The sequence below is a fragment of the Chrysemys picta genome, chromosome 13 (genome assembly GCF_011386835.1).
Source record: "Chrysemys picta bellii isolate R12L10 chromosome 13, ASM1138683v2, whole genome shotgun sequence".
In the NCBI taxonomy this organism is placed as follows: domain Eukaryota; kingdom Metazoa; phylum Chordata; order Testudines; family Emydidae; genus Chrysemys; species Chrysemys picta.
This window is the reverse complement of record NC_088803.1, coordinates 93,210-119,571: the sequence shown is the minus strand read 5'-3', so window position 1 is coordinate 119,571 and position 26,362 is coordinate 93,210. Positions and strand designations below refer to the sequence as shown.

Genomic DNA, 26,362 nt, shown 5'->3' with positions numbered 1-26,362 from the left:
GGGGGCAGGATCTGGAACGCTGTGGGGGGGTGCGGTGGGGGGGGCAAGGTCGAACGCTGTGGGGGTGTGCGGGGCTGGATTTGTAATGCTGGGGCGGGGCTGCAGCGTGTGGGGTTGGAGGGAGCAATGTGGTGGTTTCCCCAGTTCTGTCTGCTCAATGCCCTCTTCTCCCTCGGATGCTGTCGGGGAGCCCTTTTCTGGCCCCAGTCTCTGTGCAGCACCCTGTGAGGTGCATTGGGGTGAGGGGGGCCTGCATTGGAACCTTTCCGATTCTCTGGGGTTGCCCCTAACTCCTCTTTTTGTTTCCCTGGTGTGGGTGTGTGTTTGGGGGGGGAGGGGCTGGTGGTCATTGTAAGTTTATTGGTAAGGGGAGGACTTTAGCATGGGGGGGGTGTCTCTTGTTTCTGTGGTGTGACAGCAGGGCAGGTTGGGATCCTTGCTGCTATTGTGTGCTGTGAAAGCGAAGCAGGGTGTCGGACTGAGCGGCGGTTTGGGACAGGACTTTGGGGTACCTGTTCCTGCTCTGTGGGACTCGTAGCTGTTCAGGCGTGAAGACGGGGTGTCTGGCCCCATGGCTGGGGACAGGGGACTCTTGGATATGTGTCCCCTTTTCTGTCTCAGTTGGGGTGTGTGTATGGGACATGGGAGAAGCCCAGGGCTGGGAAAGCAGGGGGCGGGGCGGGATTGCTGGGGCAGCAGGGGGCTGTGGAACGGGATTAAGGGGTAGAGCTGGGATGGCAGGGGGCTGTGGGTCGGGATTAAGGGGCAGCAGCAGAATTGAGACAGCAGGAGACTGGGGCAGTGGCAGAGCTGGGACAGCAGGGGGCTGTGGGTCGGGATTAAGGGGCAGAGCTGGGATGGCAGGGGGCTGTGGGGCAGGAGTGAGGATGGGCATGTATGTGGGAGCATCTGGCCTCTCTAGCTGGGAGCCAGGGATTGAGATGTTGGAGGTGCATCCAGTAACCCCCCCCTCCCGTGTCTCCCATGCAGCCGGACCTGGACTCCTACTCTCCCTTCTCCATGAGGCCTGGTGCTGACTGACGTGACCTGCGGAGGCCCCGATTGTGACACTCACTGGGGAGGGGAGCCCTAAACCCCTCCCCACTGTGACAGCCCCCTCTTCGTGGGCCCCCCCCCTGCCATGGCTGACCCCATCATGGACCTGTTCGACGACCCCAACCTTTTCGGCTTGGACTCCCTGACGGACGAAGGCTTTACCCAGGCACCGCCTGACCCCATCGAAGAGGCGCTGGGACTGCCGGGGACACTGGACCCCTCCCAGCCGACTCCGCCCCCTGCCGCAGAGCCTGTCCAACCAGAGACGCTGCCAGGGCAGTCGAATCCCACGCCCGCCCCCCCCCAGCCGGACCCTCCGCAGCCAGGGCTCCCCCAGGGGCAGGAGGTGCTGAGGCAGGGGAACCCGTTCATGGGCGTGTCCAGTGCCAGCACTGCCGTGGTGTCGTCCTCCTCCGTTGGGGGGCAGCAGCTGCCTCAGGCTGCAGCCCCCCTGTCAGCCCCCAAGATTGTCATCCTGAAGGCCCCGGCGGGCGGCTCAGTGACGGGGGCCCATGTGGCTCAGATCCAGGCCCAGCCCCAGCCGCTGGGGGCGGCCAATGGGGGCAAGGTGACCTTTGCCAAGGTACTGACAGGCACCCCGCTGCGCCCTGGTGTCTCCATCGTCTCCAGCAATGCCGTGCTGGCCACCAAGGTGTCCCCCTCGGGCGGCCCCACCACTGTGCACCGGCTGGTCCAGCCTGGTCGGCCCGTCAAGCAGCTGGTGTTGCAGCCCGTGAAAAGCCCGGCAGGGGGCACGGGGGCTGCAGGCGGAACACCCCTGAAACCTGCTGTGACCCTGACATCCGCCCCTGCTCAGGTAAGGGGGCTGGGGGGCAGGCATGTCTGACCCCAGTGTGAAAGAGTCAACACTCATTCTGCTGTGGGTGTGGGGTAGGGGCACTTGGGGGAGGCTGGTGTCTAACCCCCATTGCTCTTTCCCCCACAGGGCGAGTCGAAGCGCATCACCCTGGTGCTCCAGCAGCCGCAGGGTGGGGGCGGCCCCCCCGGGCAGCGCCACGTGGTGCTGGGCAACCTGCCAGGGAAGATCGTGCTGCAGGGCAACCAGCTGGCGGCCCTGAGCCAGGCCAAGGGGGCACCGGGCCAGCCCGCCAAGGTTGTGACCATCCAGCTGCAGGTGCAGCAGCCCACCGGGGGTCAGCCTGGGGGGCCTCAGAAGATCCAGCTGCTGCAGCAGCCCCCGGCAGCAGGTGCCTCAGGGCAGCAACCTTCCCTGGCGGTCTCTTCCGTTCAGCAGGCCCAGGTGGTGGGCGGCCCAGGACAGAGGCTGACGGTGCCGCTCAAGGTTGTGCTGCAGCCGCAGGTGAGCTGGGGAATGGAGCCTGCTTAGGGAGAGCTGCCCAAGGGTGGGGGCCTATGAAGGTGTCTGTGAAGGCTCCCTGGGCCCATCCCTATTGTGTGACTTTCCCCTAGGCCACTCGTCCCAGGGCGGCTCCCTGGGGGGAAGGCAGGGTCTGAGGGGAGTTTGGGTCAGGGGGTGATGGTCTCGTCCCCCCAGGCTGGCTCGTCCCAGGGTGGCTCGCCTGGGCTCTCCGTGGTGAAGGTACTGAGCAGCAGCGAGGTGGCGGCGCTGTCCAGCCATGGCACACGCGGTGGCTCGGAGGAGACCCGCAAGCTGGAGCACCAGAAGAAGCAGGAGAAGGCGAACCGCATCGTGGCGGAAGCCATCGCCCGGGCGCGGGCTCGGGGCGAGCAGAACATCCCCCGGGTGCTGAACGAGGACGAGCTGCCCAGTGTGCGGCCCGAGGAGGAGGGCGAACGCAAGCGGCGCCGCAAGGGCGAGCGTGGGGGGCCCAAGGAGGAGAGGCCTCGCAAGGGCCGGGGCCAGGGGGGCTCTGGCAAAAGCAAGGGGCGCAGCAAGCCCAGGTGAGACCCCTCATACAGTCCGCCCCCCCCCCCCAATCCGGAGCCCCCATCTCATCATGCAGTCCCCCCCCAGGGGAGACTTGACCGCCCCAGCCCAGAGACACAGGAAACTCAGGGTTGAAGGCTGGAGAGTTTCCCCATCTTCCCCTGTTCCAGCCCCACCCCACCTTTCCCCAGCCCCTCTGGTCCCATCTACCCCATCTTGCCCTTGGGGGGTGCAGGCAGGTGGCTGGTCCCTGGTGGGGGTTGTATTGGGAGCTGCAGCCAGTGCCAGAGGGGTTGGGGCTAGATCTGGGCTGGGGTGGGAGCTGTGCTGGATGCTGGTGAGAGGTGGGCAGCGGCTCTGTCTGCCCAGCAGAGCGGAGCCCTGGCCTCCCTTCCCCCGCGCTCCCCCGCAAAGGGGTGTGAGCTCAGCCCCCCCTCACTCTGCCTGTCTGTCCCCTGTTGTCCCCGTCCCCCCCTCCCAGCACCATCACCCCCGTAGTGGGGAAGAAACGGAAGCGGAACGCCTCCTCTGATAACTCGGACACTGAGGCCATGCCAGCTCCATCCCCCCGTGAGGAGGAGGAAAGCAGCGTCCAGGTGAGGAGACTGGGGTGTGCGTGGTGTATGGGGGGGTTGATGCACTGCCCACGGGGGGACCTGGGTACACAGGCTGCCCGGACACTTGGGTTCCCTGCCTGGGAGGGAAGCACTGTGATCTCTGCGGGGGGGGAGTGAGTGGGGCAGGGGGCTGTGCCCTGCACCCCATGTGTGTGGGTGTGTGTGTCTGCCCCGCTGCCCTCTAACCCCTTGTGTGTATGTGGGGGCTCTGTCCGGGCTCTGTGTGCAGTGTCTGTCCTGGGGTGTCTCTAACACGTGCCCCACTCCCACACCCCCAGAAACGTCGCTCCAACCGGCAAGTGAAGCGGAAGAAATACACCGAGGATCTGGACATCAAGATCACGGACGACGAGGAAGATGAGGAGCTGGACGTGACGGGGCCAGTGCGGCCCGAGCAGCCTCCCGCGCCACAGCCCCCTGCCCCTGAGCCAGAGGGAGAGACCCTGCCCTCCATGCAGTTCTTCGTGGTGAGTCCCCTGCCCCAACCTGCCTGGGCCCCAGGGGGATGCGGGGAGCAGGACCACTGTTCCCTACACCTTTCCTGTGTAAGCCTGGGGATGGGGTAAGAGGGGCCCCAAGGGTGTTCGGGCTGTGAAGTGTGATGCAGCTGCAGCTAGGGCCCAGTCTGCAGTCTGGAAGGCAGGGTGTGCGTGTAATTCCCACTCCCCCAATCTCTCCCATCCCTGCCCTCAGGAGAACCCCAGCGAGGAGGATGCTGCCATCGTAGACAAGGTGCTGTCCATGCGGGTGGTGAAGAAGGAGGTGAGCGCTCACGCTGTGAGGATGGGTCTGACGCCTCCCAGGCACCAGGTCCTGCAAGAGGGGGCCAGGGACTGGGATATGGGGCCTTTCTCCTCTAGGGGGTGCTGGCTGCAGTCTGGCCACAGGGGAGGAGGGTGGAGGGGTGGGGTGTTTAGGGATTTTAGTACAGGGTGTCAGCAGCACTAACCCCCACCCCCCGTCTCTCTCTCCAGCTCCCCTCAGGGCAGTTCACGGAAGCAGAGGAATTCTTCGTCAAATACAAGAACTAGTAGGTGTCATGCCCTTCCCCAAGGCGTCTAGGTGCCACTACCCCCTGGAGTGCTCTGAGTCCAGCTCCCCACCTGCCCCCACGTGGTGTGGGGAGGGTGCAGCCGCATCTCCCAAGCTCTGGTTTTCCCCTGCAAGGGCCTGGGGGGAGGGGAGGGGAGGGGAGGAGGCAGATGGATCTGGAGCACCTAGTGCCACAGACTCTGGGTGTCAGGGGCACTGGTGTGGCCACTCACCACTAGCACCGCATGTGGGCACCAGCACCCAGTTGGGGAGGGTCAAGGGTGCCGAAGGGATGGAGCATGGGAGCCTTTTAGAGCTGGTTGAAACATTTTCAGCAGAATAGTTTCTCTCCAAAAATAATAAATAAATAAGCCCAAAAATGTGTTGGCTCTGTGACAATTTCAACCAAACTTTTGACAAGAAGATTCTCGTTCCAGGGATGTCCAGGAAGTAAAAGTGTTTCATTTTGACTGGCTCTCTTTTGACTCAACTTTTCTATTACCAAATTGGGATGTTCCATTTATGAACATTATCCTGGGGCCTGAAGACCCAGGCAGGTTCTCTTAATCCGGGGCCATGAAGAGAAATTGGTGTTAGTCAGGTCTGCTCTTTGCTGCAGTCCTAAAGAACCAACACACAATCCTGTGCCCTGGGACACGATAAGGCAGTTTCCTGGCCCGTGCTCTCCAGGCCTGCCTCCACGGCCAGTCCTGTGGCCCAAGGAGCTCCATGTCTCAGCTCCCTCCCTAGGCCATACTCCTCGCTGCATCACTTCTTTCTGCTGGCTTTCCGGCTTTCCCACACACAGAGCTCTGCTACCAGTCAGCCCCAGATCCTGCCTCTGCAGCCAGACCTTTTGCCTGGGGGGATGGTTTCCTACCGCTCCCAGCCGTCACTACCTAACAGGGCATTGAACTGCTCCTTCCATTTAGCTTGACTGAAGGATGGCTGGTGCACCACCAGCTCTGTGGGACATGGCCGCTGTCGACGCCCGCCAGCACAATGTATCATGTTGTCTGTTTTCATATAAAATGAGACTACTTGAAACCATAACTTCTTAAGGCTCCACCTTCACCCTATGGAAACGGCGGGTTTTCATGCCCATGGGTCACACTTGTTTCGGGGGGTTTGTTTCTCGGGAGATTCTGAAATTTCTGCTTCTGTTCAGATTCTGAATGGAGAAAACTCAGCACTATCAGAATTTCCACGCACGGAATTCAAACTCCCAGTTTCTGGCCAGGTATAATATCGCTCATGTGGTGTCCATCCGTTTGTCTGTCTGTCTAACCCCTCTGCCCTTCCTCCAGCTCGTATCTGCACTGTGAATGGGCCACCATTTCCCAGCTGGAGAAGGACAAGCGAATCCACCAGAAACTCAAACGCTTCAAGACCAAGATGACCCAGATGAGGCACTTTTTCCACGAGGTACCAGGGGGCGGGCGGGTGGGTGAAAGCCATGGGGGGGACCACAGGGTCAGAGCAGCGGTGACACTTCCTGGGGGTACCCGAGGCTGTGAGGCCCCTCTCTACCCCCTGCCCTGAGTGTGAGGGCAACCCACCACCCCAACTCCATGGGCAACACAAGCACTGCCCCCTGGGCCTCACCTGCCCCACTGTTACTGTATTGGTTAGCGATTGACATGCCCCAGCTCCTGGGCCCTCCGTGCCTCCCCTGGCCGCTCGCAGCATCCACAGACTTGCTGCTCCCAAAGAGGCAAGACACCCTCAGATCATCGCTCCCTCAGCACAGCACTTGGATACATTTAGAGCTGCAGTTCTCAGCCCGCGGCCCAGTCAGCACGCAACTGCGGCCCGTGTGACACCCTCAGGGCCCTACAGGTAGTGGGGGGCAGCCTATGTAACAAACAGAGCTACATATGCAACCCGCAATGGTAACTAGGATGAGAACCTCTGGTTAGTAGTGAAAACGAGGATATGGTTTCATTAACAAAGCGTAGAGATTCCAATTGCAGTAAGTAAAGTATTGGAAAGAGAGGGTGACTAGAAAATGAAACACCACCACCCATTCCAGAGCATGGACTGACTGTGCTAGAGACTCTCCTGTCTCGATGAGTATTGCTCACCCAGATTCTTTGCAGCACTTTGCGGCCAGGTTGGCTGTGACCCTGGCTGGCTGCCTCCCAGGTGAAGGCACTGGAGTGCGTCGCTTTGCACTCCGAGGTGCAGCAGAAATCCTCGGCTGTTCCTCCTATACAGGATGCCCCCGCTGTCTGTCATTCCTGTAGATGCTGCAATCTCTTCTGCAGATAGGTGCACGTTGTGAGGCAGACAATAACCACATGGCCAGACAGAGAGACCCTGGGGGCGTTTTGCCTTCCTCTGCGGCGTGGGTCACTTGCAGGTTTAAACTAGTGTCAATGGCGGATTCTCTGTAACTTGAAGTTTTAAACCATAGTTTGAGAACGACAATAATTCAACCAGAGGTGTGGGGTCTGTTGCAGGAGTGGGTGAGGGTCTGGGGCCTGCGACGTGCAGGAGGTCAGACTAGACGATCACGATGGTCCTTCCTGGCCTTAAAGTCTCTGAGTATTTGAGAAGTGTCTGGTCCCGCTGGCCTGAAAGCAGCGTTTCCGAGGGTGTTGCCACCCTAACGCCAAGCCCTTAGGAACATAATTTCCAGCACAGACCCGGAACTCTATAAATGTTCTCTGTACGTGCGTTTCCCAAGGATTAGTGACCAGTGGGCTGCCGGCTCGCAGTACAGACCTCACTTGCCACCCTTTGGTGAGCTCTGACACACCTAACTGACCCAGGAGGCCCCTGTGAAGCCCTATGCCCGCCGTGCCCTCTGCCCATTGGCATCCAGGGGTCCGTTTGGCACTGCAGCCATGGGACTGACTCCTTCCCCGCAGCAGTGGAGGACTGGGCGGGTGGGAACTGGGGGTCCCCGGCCAGGACGGGGTGAGTGCCAGCCCTCAGGGAGACTGGGGACAGGGCGAGGGGAGTTATGTACGTCTCCTCCCCAGGATGAAGAGCCTTTTAACCCTGACTACGTGGAGGTCGACCGGATCCTGGATGAGTCTCACAGTGTTGATAAGGACAACGGAGAGGTGACCAGGGTGGGGTGGAGGGTTTAGCTGTGTGGGGAAGGGGAAACTGGGACAGTGAGGTGTGGGGGGTAAGTGGGGTCTGGGGCAGAGGCCAAGGCTCTGGGGCTCCAAACCCCCCTGATTTATGGGGGGCTATTGGGGCTTGGAGTGAAGCTCCAAGGAAACTCGCTCCGGGGGTGGGGTTGGGGACTGGGAACAGGCACCAGTGAGGACCTCCTCCCCCCAATTTTCCCCTCGCTGCACATGGCCCTGGCCTGGTTGGAGAGAGCTGACACTCTCGGTGGGGCAGGGATGAGCTGTGGCGGCTGGGTGCTGTGGGAGCCCCTTGTGACCATGGGCCTGTCCCTGTACCCGCAGCCAGTGATCTATTACCTGGTGAAGTGGTGCTCCCTGCCTTATGAGGACAGTACCTGGGAGCTTAAGGAGGACGTGGACGAGGGGAAGGTCCGTGAGTTCAAACGCATCCAGGCCCGGCACCCTGAGCTCAAACGTGTGGTGAGTGACAGTCTCTGGCTCCACCCCCCCCAGTCCCAGCACTAGAGCTGCCAACTTTCTAATAATACAAAACCGAACACCGTTGCCCTGCGCCTTCTCCAAGGCCCCATCCACTCCATCCCCCCTCCCCCACCCTCACTCACTTTCACTGTGCTGGGACAGGGAGTTGGGATGCAGGGAGGGCTCCTGGGGGGGCCAGAAATGAGAGGTTCTGGGTGCAGTGCAGAAGGGGGCTCTGACCTGGGGCAGGGGGTTGGGGTGTGGGTGGCTCCCGGAAACGACCGGCCTGTCCAGCTCCTAGGCATGGGGCAACCAGATGGCTCTGCTTGCACCCGCGGGTGCCACCCCCTCCCACAGGCGCCGCCCCTGCAGCTCCCATTGGCTGCAGTTCATGGCTAATGGGAGCTGCGGAGCCAGGGCGGGGGCAGCACATGGAGCCACCATGGCTGTTCCTCCGCCTAGGAGCCAGCCAACCAGACTTTAAATGGCCCGGTCAGCGGTGCTGACTGGAGCCACCAGTAGGGTTACCATAATTTAAGCCTCCAAAAGGAGGACACTCCACGGGGCCCCGCCCCCAGCCCCGCCCCCCAACCCCGCCCCTTCCCCAAAGTCTCCACCCCCTCGCCTGCTTCCCACGAATATTTGATTCGCGGGAAGCCTGAAGCAGGTAAGGGGAGTGTGGGGGGGAGGAGACGCGGCCCAGTCTGGCGCCCCCCCGCCCCCCACGTCTCCAGCCTGGGTCAGCCCGCCCAGCACTGCCGGCCCCCGGCCGAGCACTCCTGGCTCGCCCAGCACCGCTGGCCCCCGGCCGAGCACCCCCGGCCCGCCGGCTCCCGAGCCCCCGGCCCCGCCGGCCCCCATGTCCCGATTTTCCCGGACATGTCCGGCTTTTGGGGATTTCCCCCCGGACGGGGATTTGGAGCCCAAAAAGCCGGACATGTCCGGGAAAATCCGGACGTATGGTAACCCTAGCCACCAGGGTCCCTTTTCAACCGGGCAAAAACCGGAGGCCTGGCAACTCTACCCAGCGTGATGAGTGACAGCCCCCAGCTCCACCCCATCAGACACCGGCTCCGCCCCCTCAGCCCAAATGTATCCAGGCCCTGAGCTCAGGGGCAGGAGGAGTAACAGCTGTGGCTCCACCCCCTACCCTGGCTCCACCCACCAGCCACCCCGCTTAAATGAATGGTGAGTGACAGCCCCCATCCTGCCACCCCCCCTCCCCCCATCCCAAGCCGGCTCTGCCATCACCCCTTTCCCCCCAAGCTGCCTCCCAGGCACCTGGAACACCCAGGTATGGTGAGTGACAGCACCTGTCTCCCCTCTGGGCAGCCCCCTCTCCACCGTCGCTGGTGTAGGGGGGGCTTCTTTCCGCCATGCTGATGGTGTCCCCCCCTGTCCCGCCAGGCCCGTCCCCAGGCCATCTCCTGGAAAAAACTGGAACTCTCCCACGAGTACAAGAACCGCAACCAGCTGCGGGAGTATCAGCTCGAGGGGGTCAACTGGCTGCTCTTCAACTGGTACAACAGGTGAGCTGGGTCTGGGGGGGCAGGTGAGGCTGGGGTTAGCTCTGTGTCTCCCACTCAGCTGGCAGAACTGCAGCCCGGCAGAGGGGCTGGGACGGGGGGAGGAGGTAGTTGGGGGGATGCTGACCCCCTTTTCTCCCGCCACAGGCAGAACTGCATCCTGGCAGATGAGATGGGGCTGGGGAAGACCATCCAGTCAATTGCCTTCCTGCAGGAGGTTTATAACGTGGGCATCCGGGGCCCGTTCCTGGTCATTGCTCCCCTTTCCACCATCACCAACTGGGAGCGCGAGTTCAACACGTGGACCGAGATGAACAGCATCGTCTACCATGGCAGCCTGGCCTCCCGCCAGATGATCCAGCAGTACGAGATGTACTGCAAGGACTCCCGGGTACGGGGGGGGAGGGGCAGACGCACGGGGGCGTGGACACGGACACATGCACGTGTACTGCAGGGAGGGGCAGACCCTCGGTGGCGTGGACACCCATACACGTGTGCTGCAGGAATGCAAGGACTCCTGGGCGAGGAGCAGGGGTCCCAGCAGGCCAAGCTCTGGGAAGGGCGCAGGTCTCTGGGGTACAGGGGGAGGGAAAGCTAGGAAGGGTGTGGGGAGAGGGTCTCACGGCCCCAGGAGGTGGGTTTCCTGGCCTGGCATGTTGTGGGGAGGCTGTTCTTGGATGTGGCCCACCCACCCCACCCCCATCATGTGATTGCCCTTGCCCTCCTCCAGGGCCGGCTGATCCCCGGCGCCTACAAGTTCGACGCGCTGATCACCACTTTCGAGATGATCCTGTCGGACTGCCCCGAGCTGCGGGAGATCGAGTGGCGCTGTGTCATCATCGACGAGGCCCACCGGCTCAAGAACCGCAACTGCAAGCTGCTGGACAGCAAGCACATGGACCTGGTGGGACAACTGGGGCCCCAGAGTGTCCGGGAGGTGGGGCGGGGGGACCCTGGGGGAGGGAAAGGAGGGTTGTGGTGGAGCTCGGCTGGAGCTGTCGGTGGACTTCCCTCTGTGGGCGCTTCCTGCCCTGAGCTTGGCCCTGAGTGGGGGTTTTGGGGCTCTGTGAGGCATGGGCCCTGCCTCTGGGGGCTGTGTGGGGTTAGGAGGCTCCGTGGGGCTCTTTGGGGGGAGGGGTAGAATGGGGCTGCCCCCTGACGCCCTATCCTATGCCAGGAGCACAAGGTGCTGCTGACGGGCACCCCGCTGCAGAACACGGTAGAGGAGCTGTTCAGCCTGCTGCACTTCCTGGAGCCCTCGCAGTTCCCCTCCGAGGCAGAGTTCCTAAAGGACTTTGGGGACTTAAAGACAGAGGAGCAGGTAAGGGCGGGCGGGTATCCACCCCATCCACATGTCTAGTCCCTCCGTGCCCCACCGCCCTGCTCTCCCCGAGCCCCTCTGCGCCCCACTGCCCTGCCCTCCCCGAGCCCCTCGTCCCCCGCCGTCCCGCACCCCACCGCCCTGCCGTCTCCATGCCCTGCCGCCCCGAGCCCCTCCGTGCCCCGCCGCCCTGCCCGCCCCGAGCCGTTTGACCCCGCCGTCCACGCCCCACGGCACTGCCCTCCCCGAGCCCCTCCGCGCCCCACCACCCTGCCCGCCCCTAGCCGTTTGTCCCCACCGTCCACGCCCCGCCGCCCTGCTCTCCCCGAGCCCCTCTGCGCCCCACCGCCCTGCCCTCCCCGAGCCCCTCGTCCCCCGCCGTCCGCACCCCACCGCCCTGCCGTCTCCGTGCCCTGCCGCCCCGAGCCCCTCCGTGCCCCGCCGCCCTGCCTGCCCCTAGCCGTTTGTCCCCACCGTCCACGCCCCGCCGCCCTGCCCTCCCCGAGCCCCTCTGCGCCCCGCCGCCCTGCCCTCCCCGAGCCCCTTGTCCCCCACTGTCCGGCTCCACCGCCCTGCCCTCTCCGAGCCCCTCAGCCTGCCCCGCCGTCCGAGCCCCTCCTCCCCCACCCTCCTGCCTGCATGCCCCAAGCACCTCGACTTCTGTCCGCACGCCTTGTCCCAGACCACCCCGCCTGCACGCCCCAAGCCTCTTGTCTACCCCGCACACACCACTCCCTGCCCCCATCCTATCCCAGCCTGTTCTCTGTCTCTTCTTCACAACACCCATCACTGACAGTACCCCTCAATCCCAGACCGCAGCCCCCTGTTCTCCCGGCCCTGGGCTCCTCCCCCAACCCTCGTGTTCCCACCCCCACCGCCCCAGTGCTGACTGCCCCGGCCCTGCTCCCAGGTGCAGAAGCTCCAGGCCATCCTGAAGCCCATGATGTTGCGGCGGTTGAAGGAGGATGTGGAGAAGAACCTGGCGCCCAAGCAGGAGACCATCATCGAGGTGGAGCTGACCAACATCCAGAAGAAATACTACCGGGCCATCCTGGAGAAGAACTTCTCGTTCCTCTCCAAGGGGGCGGGGCACACCAACATGCCCAACCTGCTCAACACCATGATGGAGCTCCGCAAGTGCTGTAACCACCCCTATCTCATCAACGGTGAGGGGCCGGGCGGGGGCTTCCCCCTCGGGCAGCGCTGCCCCCTCACTGCCGGCGCCTGTCCCTGCAATGGGGCCATCTCAGTGGGACCGGGTGGGGGGAATGCTGGGCCCCAGAGTAACGTGCCCACTTGTTCCTTCCCCGTCAGGCGCGGAGGAGAAGATCCTGGCTGAGTTCCGGGACTCCTGCCCGCACTACGTGCCCCATGACCTGCACCTCCAGGCCATGGTGCGCTCAGCCGGCAAGCTGGTGCTCATTGACAAGCTGCTGCCCAAGCTCAAGGCGGGCGGCCACAAGGTGCTGATCTTCTCACAGATGGTGCGCTGCCTCGACATCCTGGAGGACTACCTCATCCAGAGGCGGTGAGGGCACCTGCTATTCTAGGGCCTGTGTGTGAACAGACGCTCCCCCAGCAGGGGGTGGGATCGGGGAAGTGACCTTAGCTCTGCTGTAGGGCATACATCAACACAGGCTGTGGTAGGTTGGAAGGGGTGTCATCAGTGGTAATGAAGCTGGGGGTGCAGTGGGGCATGGAGTTCCATCACTACGTAAACACGGTGCTGGCCCCTCCCTCGCAGGTACCTGTACGAGCGGATTGACGGACGGGTGCGGGGGAACCTGCGGCAGGCTGCTATCGACCGCTTCAGCAAGCCTGACTCGGACCGCTTCGTCTTCCTGCTCTGCACCCGGGCGGGCGGCCTGGGCATCAACCTCACGGCAGCCGACACCTGCATCATCTTCGACTCGGACTGGAACCCCCAGAATGATCTGCAGGTACTGGGGACCCTCCCCTGCCCCACTGTGTGCTGCCTCCAAGAGCTGACGAGGGGGTCATGCCCTTCTCTTCCTGTACTCCCTGCAGTGTCTTCCCCCACTCTGGGGTCCCTGAGTGTTCTCTTACCCCACAACCCAGCCCCATCCCTTAGCATCCCCTGGGGCTGTCCCACCCCCTGTGCACTTCCAGGGCCCAACAACCACTGTCCCCTAGCTACTCCCCTTCCCTGCCCCTCAGAACGCTCTGGGTCCCGCGCCCCAGACACCGGCTCCTCCCCTGCTGAATGCACCAGGCGCCCTGATGCCCCTCTCTCCCCAGGCACAGGCGCGCTGCCACCGGATCGGGCAGAGCAAGGCGGTGAAGGTCTATCGCCTCATCACCCGCAACTCCTATGAGCGCGAGATGTTCGACAAGGCCAGCCTCAAGCTGGGGCTGGACAAGGCCGTGCTGCAGTCCATGAGCGGGCGCGAGGGCAGCATCGCCGGGGTGAGAGCACGCGGGGAGCCGTGGCATGGCTCCAATCCGGCCCCAGGGCGAGGGACTGGTGGGCTCAGGAGGGTGGCAGGGAGGAGGTGGGCTGGTGGGGGGGCTGTGACGTTGGGGGTACCCGTGGGCTGGGGTGGTGGCATGGTGGGGAGGAGGTTCTGGGGGGCTGAGGGGGCTGTGACATTGGGGGTACCCGTGTGAACAGTGTGTTGTCCCCCTCCCCTCCCCAGATCCAGCAGTTCTCAAAGAAGGAGATCGAGGACCTGCTGCGCAAGGGGGCCTATGCTGCCATCATGGAGGAGGACGATGAGGGCTCCAAGTTCTGCGAGGAGGATATTGACCAGATCCTGCTGCGCCGTACGACCACTATCACCATTGAGAGTGAGGGAAAGGGCTCCACCTTCGCCAAGGTACCCCCAGTTCCCCTGCGCAGATCCTTCCTGCAGATGCCCCCAACACCCCTCTCTGGAGACAGTGCAGGAGTTCCCCCTTCACCATGGTCCAGCTTTACCTCCCCACTGACCTGCGGGGCATGTCTCACCTGCATCCCAGTGGGAGGGACAGACAGACACACTCGGAGGTCAGCCTGTGGGTGGGGAATGGAAGCGCGGAGGGACACATGGGATGGCTAGACACATGGCACACTGTAGCTTGGAGATCCAGGGGCGGCACTGCCGCCTTACCCCCTCCCCTCCCCCCCCACCTTTCTCTCTCACACACACACTCACACAACTAACCCCCTGGCTCCCTCCACCAGGCAAGCTTCGTGGCCTCGGAGAACCGCACAGATATCGCCCTGGACGACCCCAACTTCTGGCAGAAATGGGCCAAGAAAGCAGACCTGGACCTGGACCTGCTCAACAGCAAGGTTGGGGGAGAGGAGTGGGCCCAAGGGGGCATGGGACCGGGCACTCGAGCGGGTGTTGGGGGTGGGGAACGTGCCCTCTTCAGCTGTGGGGAGAGGGGCTGGGGAGCATCGGGTGGGGGAGGGGGGTTGCTAGGGCCCCCAGAGCCTCCTATCCCCACAGCAGTCTGGGCAAATAGAGACACAGTCGCCCCAGTAATGTGGATAAGCATCGGGTCGGAGCCCTACCAGGAGGAGGGGCTGCTTCCCACTGTGCTGTGAGCCCCCACAGCTCCCTGGCTCTAGATCTCACTCCCAGGCTTCCCTGGGCCCCCCGAAATCCCCAATCTGTCCTGAAAGGGAATGTGTCCAGAGCCACCTTGGAGAGGGGGTCTGGGCAGCAGGAGGTTCTCCCAGCCAGAGGGGTGGGGGGCGTATCCCAGAGCTGCCCTCCTACAGCAGGAGCTGGTTCTGGGGTCTGGGCTGGCAGCTCTCCCTGTGTGCTTCCCCCCTCCCCCCCCAAATCTAGGTGTAACCATCCCTCCCCTCCCCAGAATAACCTGGTGATTGACACGCCGCGCGTGCGGAAGCAGACCCGGCACTTCAGCACCCTGAAGGACGACGACTTGGTGGAATTCTCGGACCTGGAGAGCGAGGATGAAGAGCGGCCACGCTCCAGGCGTCATGACCGCCACCACCCCCTGCACCACTCATACGGGCGTACGGACTGCTTCCGCGTGGAGAAGCACCTGCTGGTCTACGGGTGAGGAGGGCTTGTCTGGGGGTTCCCTGGGCCGGTGCTGACCCAGCCAGTCCCCCAGGGCTGCAGATGCTGGTAGGAGGGCTTGGTATGGTCAGGTTCCTCATGGTTGGGAACACTGGGGGGTATATTTGGGGGGAGGTCTCGGGGCCGGCGCTGACCCAGCCAATCCCCCAGGGCTGCAGGTGCTGGTCTGAGGGCTTGCTATGGCCGGGTTCCTCGTGCCACGGGACACTGGGGGGAGGGGTCTCAGGGCCAGCGCTGACCCGTGCAACTCCCCACAGCTGGGGCCGCTGGCGAGAGATCCTGTCCCACGGGCGGTTCAAGCGGCGCCTGTCGGAGCGGGACGTGGAGACAATCTGCCGCGCCATCCTGGTCTACTGCCTGCTGCACTATCGAGGCGACGAGAACATCAAGGGTTTCATCTGGGACCTGATCAGCCCGGCTGAAAACGGCAAGGCCAAGGAGCTTCAGAACCACTCGGGTGAGGGTTCCCAGCCCACCCCCCAGCTCGCTCCCTGCACGCCTGCCTGCCTCATAGAGGAGCCATGGAGCTCCTTGGGTGCGACGCCCCGCCAGCCCTCCGCCCCGTTCTGACCTCTCTGTCCATCTGTCCTCCAGGCTTGTCAATCCCCGTGCCCCGGGGGCGCAAGGGCAAGAAGGTGAAGTCCCAGAGCACGTTTGACGTTCACAAAGCCGAGTGGATCCGCAAGTACAACCCCGACACACTCTTCCAGGACGAGAGCTACAAGAAGCACCTCAAGCACCAGTGCAACAAGTAAGGGACCCAGGCGTCTGGGCTCCCCCCAACATGCACATGGACCCCGGTGTCCAGGCCCCCTCCCCCCAGCGTGCACACTCAACACTAGTACAAGCAGGGGACCCAGACATCCAGCTCTCCTTCTCTCCACCCCCCCCCCCACACACACACACACGTACAAGGGACCTAGGGGTCCGAGCTGCCCTCCCCCGGCTGGGGATGGGGCCCAGGCATCTTACTCCCCAGTATGGGCTCTGTGCTCTCTCTGACCCTGTGATGTGTCTCTGTCAGGGTGCTGCTGCGAGTGCGGATGCTGTACTACCTGCGCCAGGAGGTGATTGGGGACCAGGCCAGCAAGGTGCTGGCTGGTGCTGGTGCAAGGTAATGTACCTTCTGCCCCCCCACGCTGTGCTCCACTGCCCCTCCCCCCTGCGCCCCTCATTGCTGCCCTGTCCCTGGTCCGTCCCTGTCTCTTGGCCCCCCCCCCCCCCCCCCCCGTCTGTCCGTCCTCCCTGCGTCTGGACCTGCGTCTCACTTGTTTCTCTGCCCCCCTCTCCTCCCAGCGAGATCGACATCTGGTTCCCGCTGGTGGAGCAGCTGGAGGTGCCAACCGGCTGGTGGGATGCTGAGGCCGACAAGTCCCTGCTCATTGGGGTCTTCAAGCATGGTGCGTGTGTGGGGGTGGGTGTAGGGGACTCAACTCCCCTAGGTTGACAGCATGGGGGAAGGGGGGTCTCACTTGGGGAGGGATAAATTGTGCATGCGGTGGGAAGGGAGTGAACAGTCCCAGAGTGGTTGGGCCAGGGAAGGCTGTTTCTGGCCCCAGTGTGTGTCTGTGTGCACAGAGAGGGCAGTGGGGTGCTGACCCTGACCTGTGCCTCCTCCCCCCAGGCTACGAGAAGTACAACACCATGCGAGCTGACCCCGCTCTCTGCTTCCTGGAGAAGGCCGGGCGCCCCGATGACAAGGCCATCGCCGCAGAGCACCGCCTGGATGTGGGAGAGGGGTGAGTGACTGTCTAGGGGTAGGGGTGGGGCCTGGGCACGGGGGTGGGTTGAGTGATGTTTCTCAAACTTCTGTATTGATGACCCCTTTCTCACAGCAAGCCTATGAGTGCAACCCCCCCCTTGTAAATTAAAAACACTTTTTTGTATTTAACACTATTATAAATGCTGGAGGCAAAGCGGGGTTCGGGGGTGGAGGCTGACAGCTCGTAACCCCCCATGTAATAACCTTGTGACCCCCCTGAGGGGTCACAACCCCCAGTTTGAGAACCTCTGGTCTAGGTGACTGACGGGTCTAGTGGGCAGAGCCTGGGCACGGGGGTTGGGGGGGGTGAGTGGCAGCCAAGATGGCGGGGCCTGGGTAACCTGTCCGGAGGGGCGTGCCTGTGATGACTTGCCATGCTAATACCGACCCCCCAGCAGCACTTGGCTCTGCCCTGGCGGGGAATGAGTTAAACTTGCTCCTCACGGAGTTCTGAGGCACCAGCCCCCCAGGGGCTGTGGAGGGGGCCCAGCTGGAGGCAGTTCCTGGGGGGGTCACTAACCCCTCCTTTCCCATGGGCCTCAGGGCGGAGTTTGACAAAGACTGCGAGGACCCCGAATACAAACCGTTGTCCGGGCCGGCCAAGGAGCAGGACGATGAGGTGAGAGCTACTCCTAGCCACCCCCTCGCCCCAGGGTCCTCCTCTGCCCTCAGGTCCCTCTCCACAGCGCTCCACCTTGTCCCCCTCTACCCTCTCCCCACCGGGTTCCCCATCCCCACAGACCCCCTGCTCCCCCCGCCATAACCCAGCCCCCCATTGGCTCCTGGGGGCATCCTTGTCTGGAGCAGGCAGCAGGCTGGGTATCAGGCAGGGGGTGGGTGACATGGCTGAAGGGCACAGTACTCCCAGTCCTTAATGTGTCTCTCCTTCCCCACCCCCAGGGTGATCCCCTGATGCTGCTGGACGAGGAGATCTCGGTGGTGGATGGGGATGAAGGTAAGGGGGTGGGGAAGAGGGTGGCTGGAGCACAGAAAGGGTTAAAGTGGGCACTGTCCCGTAGCGTGTAGGCTGGGGCTGGCTGGGAGGGGTTTGGGGTACAGGGTCTGTGTGCATTTGGGGGCTGTGACCCCTGTTGTCTCCCTGCAGGCCAGCCGGGGGGTTGGGGTGCAGGGTCTGTGCAATGGGGGGGCTCTGACCCCTGTTGTTCCCCTGCAGGCCAGCCGGCCCAGCCCGGGCACCTGTTCTGGCCGCCGGGCTCAGTGCTCACGGCCCGCCTGCGGCGCCTCATCACCGCCTGCCAGCGCAGCTACAAGCAGGAGCAGCTGAAGATGGAAGCCGCAGAGCGGGGGGACCGGCGGCGCCGGCGCTGCGAGGCAGCTTGCAAGCTCAAGGAGATGGTGCGCCGGGAGAAGCAGCAGCGGTGAGGCCAGGGCAACATGCAGCCGTAGGGGGGGAGCCCCACCCTGTTCCAGGGGGTGCTTTAGAGATGGGACACGCACCCTGCAGCCACCACAGGCCTCTAGGATGGGGGGCCCTGGTTCTGGGATCTGGGGCGAGGATTGGGGGGCTTGGGGCAGAGGTGCATCTTCCCAGGGACTGGTTCAGGTCCACGGGCCCGCTGAGGCTCTCCTGTTCCCCGCCTCCAGGTGGACGCGTCGGGAGCAGTCGGATTTCTACCGCGTGGTGTCCAGTTTCGGGGTGGAGTACGACCCTGACACGCTGCGCTTCCACTGGGGCCGCTTCCGGGCGCTGGCCCGGCTCGACCGCAAGACAGACGAAAGCCTCACCAAGTATTTCCATGGGTTTGTGGCCATGTGCCGGCAGGTGTGCCGGCTGCCCCCGGCCGCCAGCGACGGTGAGTGTCTGTCTGCCAGCAGCCCTGAGTGGGCATAGGATAGGGTGAGGATAGGGTAAGTTGGGGGTCTGGGCTCCCAAAGTCTCTGACCCCTCCCTCCCCCCCATCTCTCCGCACAGAGTCCCCGGACCCCACGCTGTTCATCGAGCCCATCTCGGAGGAGCGGGCCTCCAGGACGCTGTACCGCGTGGACCTGTTGCGCCGGCTGCGGGAACAGGTCCTGTGCCACCCGCTGCTGCAGGAGCGCCTGGCCCTGTGCCAGCCACCGGGCCCTGAGCTGCCCACCTGGTGGGAGTGCAGGCGGCACGACAGGGAGCTGCTGCAGGGGGCAGCACGCCATGGGCTGAGCCAGACCGACACCACAATCATGCAGGACCCCGACTTCTCCTTTCTGGCTGCCCGCCTCAGCTACTTGCATGGCCGGGCTGGGACGCCTCAACCCCCTGCAGGGGGTGCTGGAGCAGCCACCGCCTCCCCCCTGCCCCCCACGCCCGAGCTGCCGGCCCCGCTGCTGCCTGTGCTTCTCCCCAAGCCTGACTCAGCTGATGACTCGGACTCGGAGCTCGACCTGGGGAAGCTCTCGCCCTCCACATCCGGGTCGTCGTCGTCGTCCTGCTCGGAGGACAGCGACGACGAGAGGGGTGAGTGTGGGACCCCCTGTACTCCTCCCCCTGGGGTTCCACCCCATCCCCTCTGGGTCACCCATACCCTCCCTGAGCCAGGGATCCCCTCTGCCCTCCACGTCCAGGTCATTGTCCTGCTCTGAGGACCGCATGGAGTGTGGGACCCCCATACCCCTCCTCCCTGTACCCAGACTGAGCTAGGGATCCCCCTGAGCCAGCTCTGACTGCAAACGAGGGTGAGTGACCTGACCCCACAAGCCAGGTCTCTTCTCCCCCCCCCCCCTCCCCCCGTTCCAGTGACTGTGATGAGAAGTGGGGGTGCCCACCTGGACCACCTCCAGAAGCCCTTAAAGGCCAGGAATCCCCCCCCCCCCTTGATATCAAGGTGTTCCCCTCTGGAGTGCAGGGAAGTCCCCTGGCCTGAGGGACAAGCCCCTGGGGGGGGTGGGGGCAGGTCTATCTGTGGGGGTGGGTCGGTCCGTCTCTGCATCCTCCTCACCCTTTTCTCTCTGCAGGCAGGGAAGCCTGCAGGATGGGCGTTGGTCATGGGAAGCAGGAGGCCTCCGTCTCCCTGTGGCAGGAGTGGGGGGCGGAGGTGTCTCCCCCCACCCTCACCCCCTACGCACGATGCCGTCTGTGGCAGGAGTTGCCCATGGGGTGGAACGTGTCTCTCTCCCCACCCCCCAGGCCTGATGCCCTACGGGGGGGAAGCTGTCCATGGGGGGGGGGGGGGGCGGTGTCCGTCTCTCCCCACGTCTGGTGCCCTGCGGGGGAAGCTGTCCATGGGGGGGGCGGGGTGTCTGTCTCACCACCCCCAGGCACAGTGCCCTGCGGGGAGAAGCTGTCCATGGGGAGTGTTATGTCCGTCTCACCACCCCCCTCTTTCCCTACCCCCAGGCACCATGCCATGCGGGGGGAAGCTGTCCGAGGAGGAGTCCCTGCTCTCCCTGCCCACTTCCCAGGAGGGTGACTCTCCCCAGCCCACTGCCCCGGAGCTGCTGCTGCAGGAGCGGCAGCGTGCCCACGAGTGGCCCAAGGTACTGCTGGGGGAGGGAGACACAAACCCAGCCCCAATCATCTGGGGAGCTGGGTGGGGCCATTGGGGGGATTGGGGGTAGGTTCTGTGGGGGAGTGTGGGGGTTGTCATGGTTACATGGCAGGTTTTGATGGGGTGGTTGCTGTGGCTCTGTGGGGGGGGATGGGGTGTTACTATGGTTACGAGGCCAGTATTGTTGGGAGGTTACCATAGTTCTGGGCAGGAATGGAGGGGTTGCCATGGTTACGTGGCTCATTGTAATGGGGTGGTTGCCATAGTGATACTGACACCCCTGTCTCCCCCAGGACCGGGTGCTCATTAACCGCATCGACCTGGTGTGCCAGGCTGTGCTGTCGGGGAAGTGGCCCTCAAGTCAGCGCAGCCAGGAGCTCTGCGGTGGCCATGGGGGAGACCTTGCCCCCCGGCTGCCAGGTGACTACGCCAGCTCGCCTGCTCCCCATGCCTGCCCCCAGGACGAAGCGCCAGCCCTGTACACCCGGCTCCGGCACAGCCCCGAGGAGAAGGAGTTCACTGTGCAGATCAAGGACGTGAGTGGAGGTTTGGGGGTGCCAGTCCCATGGGAGGGGGGGCAGGGCGGGGGTTATGGGGGATGTCTCTCCAGAGGTGGTGCCTGTGATGACTTGCCATGCTAATACCGACATCTCCCTGGCAGTGCATGTGGCTCTGCCCTGGGGAGGAATGAGTTAAACTCACTTCTCATGGAGACCTGAGGTGCCTGCTCCCCTGTGGGTCTGGGACAGTGGGGGGGGGGGGGATCATGCTGGGGTGGCATTGGCCCCTGTTTCCCAGCCCCCATGCTGACCCTGTGTCTCCCCCCAGGAGGAGGGGATCAAGCTGACATTCCAGAAGCATAAGCTGATCCCCAATGGCGCTCTACATGAGCGGCACCCGCACCCGCTAGGCCACAAGAAGAGCAGCAAGAAGCTGGTGGAGGTGAGGGGGTGGGAGAGCATATCAGAGGGGGTGCGGGGTTTCTGAGTCCAGCAAGAGCTGCAGAGCCTGGGAGGGCTGTGGGGGGTTGTATGCACAGGGGTGTCTGCCTTCATGGAAGCTGTAGTACCTGGGGAGGTGGGATTGCTGGGGGGGGGTCTCTGTCCTGGCTGGTGGGGCTTTGTGGGGTCTCACTCTCCTGACTGGGGGTGTCTGCCCCAGCTGGAGCTGCAGTGCTTGGAAGGGCTGCGGGGCCCTGACATCGACCTGGAGGCGCGGATCCCGGTGGTGCACAAAGCGAATGGGACATTGCTGGTGGGGGAGGCGGCCCCACGCCGAGCTGATCTGGAGGCCTGGCTACATGCACACCCTGACTTTGCCATTGACCCCCGCTTCCTGGCTGTGAGTGTCACCCCGCCCCTCCCTTCTGTCAGGGCCATGCCGGAGAGCCCTTGGGCCCCAGCTTCCTGCCCTCCTGCCTCTTCACCCTGGGCTCCTGCTCCCCAGTGCCGGTCTGGAGATGGGAGAGAAATGGGCTTTGGACACGGACATGCACACATGCCTCTCTTCCTCCCTGCTGCTGCTCTTCTCTCTCCCCGCCCCCCTCCCGCCCTGCCATGTGATCTGCCAGAACTGCCCCCTTACTCCCAGAGACACAACTGCCCCCTGAACACACTCCAGGAGTGTTCAGCAGGTTCAGGCCCCTCTGGGGATAGACTCTGATAGGCCCCAAATAGAGGGAGGCTCTGACAGCTACTGCCCCCTGGTGTCATGGGGCTGCTGTCAGGTAGAGGCCCTTCAGGGAGGTGGGGCCCTGAGCAGTTGCTCCGCCTGGGGAAGCAAAGCCAGAGCCGAATAACCAGTTGTCACTTTCTCTTGCCCCGATCCCTGTGTGTCATTCCCCGTTCCCACCTCCCAGTACATGGAAGATCGGCGCAAGCAGCACAAGTGGCACCGGTGTAAAAAGACAGGCACAGTAGAGCTGAGCTGCCTGCCGGGGTTGGAGCAGGGCCCTGGGGCCAGTGGCTCCCACAACGGCAAGAAGGTGAGAGGCAGGTGCTAACCCCTCCCTATCTACCCCCTTCCATCTCATCCAGCGTTCACCTGGCCCCCTCCCATTGATCTACCCCCCACCTTTACCCTTCACCTTCATACAGCCTGTTCTAACCCCCTGCAAGGGCAGGGCCCAGAGGCTGGGTCCGTATCTGCCTGGACTCTCCTTGGGTTTCATCCCCCAGATCCCTCCAGTCATGGTGTCTGCTCCCTTGGGAGAGGGGTGTGACAGTGTGGGGGATCTCTAACTGCGGGGCGGAAGGGTCCACTGTCCTTGCTGGGGGCAGGCTAGCCCCATAGCAGTACTGGGTACTGGACTGGGGGGGGCAGCCTTGCAGCATTAACTCTTCCCCTTTCTCTCCCTTCCCAGGGCTTCATGACTGACCCTGTGATGAGCCGGCTGTTGCCAGGGCCATTGGAATCCGAGGGGGGCCTGAAACAGCTACGGGGTCGCCGGGCTGGTGTGGAGCTGTCCAAGATGGTATCCCTGATGGGTGGGGCTGGGCGGAGCCAGCTGGGGGCTATGGGCGCCCCTGTCTTTACATAGTCCCTTCCAGCCTGGACCAGCCCCTGGCTCTTCCCTGCCCTATATGCCCTTCCCTACAGCCTCCTCCTCTGGATCCCTGCTGCACCCAGGGTTGGGCCATGGCAGCTATCCCCCAGGCCCGCACGTGCACCTGGGCTCCCTGGGGCACCCGCAGCCTGATGAGGAAGAGGATGAGGAGGATGAGATAGATGACTTATCTCAGGGTTACGCCAGTTCAGAACAGGACTTCTCCCTGCTCGATGACCCCATGATGCCAGCCAACTCAGACTCCAGTGATGGTGCTAATGACGGGGGCGACTGAGCTGAACAGATGGAAGAGGGGACTGGAACTTACTGACTGTGTGGGGGATGGCTGGAGTGACCCTATGGTGGGCCCTCAGCATCCATCAAACAATCCTCTTCCCCTACTGGGGCTCAGTGTACAGGGGGGGGACTCTGCCCTGGCCTGGGATGATGGGAATGGGCACAGACCCTGTCCTGGGGCAGGGGAGCCTCCCTGGGCTAGATGTATGTGGGCTTGGCCAGTAAAACTGCACCCCAGTATGAGGCCCCAGCTGGGGTCACCTCCCAACCTGCGGCATTATCGGCCAGTGTGCATCCCTGCTCCTTACTTGGCCTTCGAGGGGTGGCAGCCCCTATCCTCAGCCCCAGCTGTGCAGGGCTCAATGCTGTATTGTATGGGGGGGGGGGAGGGGGGCTATATTTATATAAATATGTAATATGTCTTGTGTAATATGGGTGGGGAGGGGCTGCTGTGGTGGGGCCGGGACCCTGTGGGGGGCTGCCATGTGGCTGGAGCGGGTGGGGGGTGGGGCTGCCTGGGTTAGCGCTTCCTGTAGTTGGATTTTTTTTTCTAATAAAAGAAACAAAATGTGCAAAAAAAAAAAAAAAAATCCCCTAAGGCTGGCCTATGCTGTGGGTGTGGAGGAATTGTAGGCTGGGCAGAGGGAGCAAGTCTCTGCCTGGTTTCCTAGCAGCTGTGTCCTGTGAGCAGCCCTGGCCCCACCGGCCTCGCGCCTGGCTCGGATCTGGGCCTTTGGGTCTGGCTCCCTCCTGCTGCCCCTTCCCCTGGGGGGGAGGGGTGGGGGTGTGAGCAGCGCCCCCCCCCCCCGGCTGCTCCCCGCCCTCGGCCAGGACCTGCGCCTGCCCCTCGCTGGCGCCACAGTCTGGGCTGCCTGTCCCAGCCTCCTCCAGGGCCACAAAGTGGGAGACGAGCCTGGCCCCGGGCCCCCCCTGCCCCCCCGCGCCATAGCTCACGGGGGGGGGGCCCTGCCCGCCCCCCTCTCGAGCGCGCATCACGTTTCGGGGCGGGGGGCTCCGCATGGGAGCCAGGGTGTCACGTGGTCGAGGGCGCGCGGGGCGTAACCACGTGCTGATCACGCGGGAAGGGGCGTGTCCAGGCTACGCATGCGTGGCGGGATCACGTGCCCGGGGCGGGGCGTCGCGGGGCCGCGCGGTTTTAGGAGGAGGTGTGGGGGGGGGAAACCGCGAAAAAAAATAAAGGGGGGGGAGCCCCGCGGGCGCGAGGCGCCGGCCCGGAAGCGGAAGTGGGTCCCGGGAGGCGGGGTGTCAGGAGGCGCTTCCGGGGGCGAGGGGCCGCGGCGGGGCCTGGAGCGCGGGGACGAGCCGAGCCGGAGTCTCCATGGCGCTGAGCCTGGACCGCGAGGCCTATTACCGCCGCGTCAAGCGTCTCTATGGCAACTGGAAGGTGCGGCCCGGCAGTTCCCGCCGGGACCTCCCTGCTCCCGTACCCGCCCCCCCCCCCGGGACCTCTTCCCCCCCCCGGCCTCGCTTATCCCCGCCCCCCCCCCCGGCAGTCCCCGCCGGGACCTCCCTGCTCCCGTACCCCCCCCCCGGGACCTCTCCCCCCCCCCCGGCAGTTCCCGCCGGGACCTCCCTGCTCCCGTACCCCCCCCCGGGACCTCTCCCCCCCGGCCTCGCTTATCCCCGCCCCCCCCCCCCCCCGGTAGTCCCCGCCGGGACCTCCCTGCTCCCGTACCCCCCCCCCCGGGACCTCTCCCCCCCCCCCCGGCAGTTCCCGCCGGGACCTCCCTGCTCCCGTACCCCCCCCCCCCGGGACCTCTCCCCCCCCCCCGGCAGTCCCCGCCGGGACCTCCCTGCTCCCGTACCCCCCCCCGGGACCTCTCCCCCCCCCCCGGCAGTTCCCGCCGGGACCTCCCTGCTCCCGTACCCCCCCCCCCCGGGACCTCTCCCCCCCCGGCCTCGCTTATCCCCGCCCCCCCCCCGGCAGTTCCCGCCGGGACCTCCCTGCTCCCGTACCCCCCCCCCCGGCAGTTCCCGCCGGGACCTCCCTGCTCCCGTACCCCCCCCCCCCGGCAGTTCCCGCCGGGACCTCCCTGCTCCCGTACCCCCCCCCCGGGACCTCTCCCCCCCCCCCCCGGCAGTCCCCGCCGGGACCTCCCTGCTCCCGTACCCCCCCCCCCCGGGACCTCTCCCCCCCCCGGCCTCGCTTATCCCCGCCCCCCCCCCGGCAGTTCCCGCCGGGACCTCCCTGCTCCCGTACCCCCCCCCCCGGGACCTCTCCCCCCCCCCCCCCCGGCAGTTCCCGCCGGGACCTCCCTGCTCCCGTACCCCCCCCGGGACCTCTCCCCCCGGCCTCGCTTATCCCCGCCCCCCCCCCCCGGCAGTCCCGCCGGGACCTCCCTGCTCCCGTACCCCCCCCGGGACCTCTCCCCCCCCCCCCCCCGGCAGTTCCCGCCGGGACCTCCCTGCTCCCGTACCCCCCCCCCCGGGACCTCTCCCCCCCCGGCCTCGCTTATCCCCGCCCCCCCCCGGGAGTTCCCGCCGGGACCTCCCTGCTCCCGTACCCCCCCCCCCGGGACCTCTTCCCCCCCGGCTTCGCTTATCCCCGCCCCCCCCGGCAGCCCCCCCGGGACCTCTCCCCGCCCCCCCGGCCTCGCTTATCCCCGCCCCCCCCCCCGGCAGTCCCCGCCGGGACCTGCCTGCTCCCGTACCCCCCCCCCCCCGGGACCTCTTCCCCCCCCGGCAGCCCCCCCCGGGACCTTCCCTCCCTTCCCCGCCCCCCCGGCCTCGCTTATCCCCGCCCCCCCCAGCAGCCCCCCGACCCCCCGAACAGCCCCCCAGGACTCGGCCCCCCGGGACCTCTCCCTGTCCCCCCTCCCCCGGCCTCGCTTATCCCCGCCCCCCCCACCAGCAGCCCCCCCCGGACCTCTCCCCGCCCCCCTGAGAGCCCCCCCCAGGACCTTCCCTCTCCCTCCAGCCTCGCTTATCCCTTCCCCACCCCTGGCAGCTCCCCGGGACTTCCCTGCCCCCCTGGGACCTTCCCGTCTCTCCTTCTCTTCCTGGCCTCGCTTATCTCTTCCCGCCCCCCCCCACCCCGACGGCCCCCTGGGACTCGGCCCCCCGGGACCTCCCTGCCCCCTTTCCCCTCCTGGTCTCGATCATCCCTGCCCCCCCCCCCCCCCGGCAGCCCCTCAGAACTTCCTGGAACCCCACTTCTGGGAGCTCTCCTCCGGGATCCTCCACCAGGACCCCTGCCCCTGAGACAC

General features: G+C 64.7%; 2 protein-coding genes and 2 non-coding genes across 8 annotated transcripts in view; all 4 read left to right on the top strand.

Annotated features, from left to right (window-relative positions):
- Nucleotides 1-23,726, top strand: part of CHD8 (chromodomain helicase DNA binding protein 8) — a 28,310-nt gene extending 4,584 nt beyond the window's left edge. For 3 of the 5 annotated variants that reach the window (XM_008177136.4, XM_065565284.1, XM_042843810.2), the window contains exons 2-38: nt 991-1,873; nt 2,003-2,377; nt 2,573-2,940; nt 3,408-3,522; nt 3,822-4,010; nt 4,237-4,305; nt 4,518-4,573; nt 5,883-6,000; nt 7,563-7,646; nt 8,004-8,141; nt 9,549-9,670; nt 9,815-10,058; nt 10,398-10,571; nt 10,845-10,988; nt 11,899-12,154; nt 12,303-12,516; nt 12,733-12,928; nt 13,248-13,415; nt 13,646-13,825; nt 14,173-14,283; nt 14,814-15,022; nt 15,304-15,503; nt 15,641-15,797; nt 16,071-16,160; nt 16,343-16,446; nt 16,671-16,785; nt 17,352-17,427; nt 17,709-17,763; nt 17,983-18,187; nt 18,414-18,622; nt 18,742-19,263; nt 20,143-20,282; nt 20,587-20,829; nt 21,122-21,235; nt 21,455-21,634; nt 22,152-22,277; nt 22,656-23,726. In XM_008177136.4, the coding sequence (XP_008175358.2) occupies nt 1,142-1,873; nt 2,003-2,377; nt 2,573-2,940; nt 3,408-3,522; nt 3,822-4,010; nt 4,237-4,305; nt 4,518-4,573; nt 5,883-6,000; nt 7,563-7,646; nt 8,004-8,141; nt 9,549-9,670; nt 9,815-10,058; nt 10,398-10,571; nt 10,845-10,988; nt 11,899-12,154; nt 12,303-12,516; nt 12,733-12,928; nt 13,248-13,415; nt 13,646-13,825; nt 14,173-14,283; nt 14,814-15,022; nt 15,304-15,503; nt 15,641-15,797; nt 16,071-16,160; nt 16,343-16,446; nt 16,671-16,785; nt 17,352-17,427; nt 17,709-17,763; nt 17,983-18,187; nt 18,414-18,622; nt 18,742-19,263; nt 20,143-20,282; nt 20,587-20,829; nt 21,122-21,235; nt 21,455-21,634; nt 22,152-22,277; nt 22,656-22,832 (6,975 nt within the window). In that variant the 5' untranslated portion in view covers nt 991-1,141 and the 3' untranslated portion in view covers nt 22,833-23,726. The remainder of the gene's footprint in view (nt 1-990; nt 1,874-2,002; nt 2,378-2,572; nt 2,941-3,407; nt 3,523-3,821; nt 4,011-4,236; nt 4,306-4,517; nt 4,574-5,882; nt 6,001-7,562; nt 7,647-8,003; nt 8,142-9,548; nt 9,671-9,814; nt 10,059-10,397; nt 10,572-10,844; nt 10,989-11,898; nt 12,155-12,302; nt 12,517-12,732; nt 12,929-13,247; nt 13,416-13,645; nt 13,826-14,172; nt 14,284-14,813; nt 15,023-15,303; nt 15,504-15,640; nt 15,798-16,070; nt 16,161-16,342; nt 16,447-16,670; nt 16,786-17,351; nt 17,428-17,708; nt 17,764-17,982; nt 18,188-18,413; nt 18,623-18,741; nt 19,264-20,142; nt 20,283-20,586; nt 20,830-21,121; nt 21,236-21,454; nt 21,635-22,151; nt 22,278-22,655) is intronic. The other 2 variants (XM_024113570.3, XM_024113571.3) reach the window with 2 other exon arrangements.
- LOC112061065 (small nucleolar RNA U6-53/MBII-28) lies at nt 17,165-17,267 on the top strand. The gene has a single exon (XR_002890089.1). It is a non-coding gene; the product is annotated as a small nucleolar RNA U6-53/MBII-28 (small nucleolar RNA).
- Nucleotides 20,910-21,017, top strand: LOC112061064 (small nucleolar RNA U6-53/MBII-28). The gene has a single exon (XR_002890088.1). It is a non-coding gene; the product is annotated as a small nucleolar RNA U6-53/MBII-28 (small nucleolar RNA).
- A 692-nt stretch (nt 23,727-24,418) lies between the features above and the next one.
- The window catches only part of SUPT16H (SPT16 homolog, facilitates chromatin remodeling subunit), a 19,066-nt gene continuing 17,122 nt past the window's right edge, over nt 24,419-26,362 (top strand). Inside the window, exon 1 of the mRNA XM_065565287.1 lies at nt 24,419-24,540. Coding sequence (XP_065421359.1) covers nt 24,475-24,540 — 66 coding nt within the window. The 5' untranslated portion in view covers nt 24,419-24,474. The remainder of the gene's footprint in view (nt 24,541-26,362) is intronic.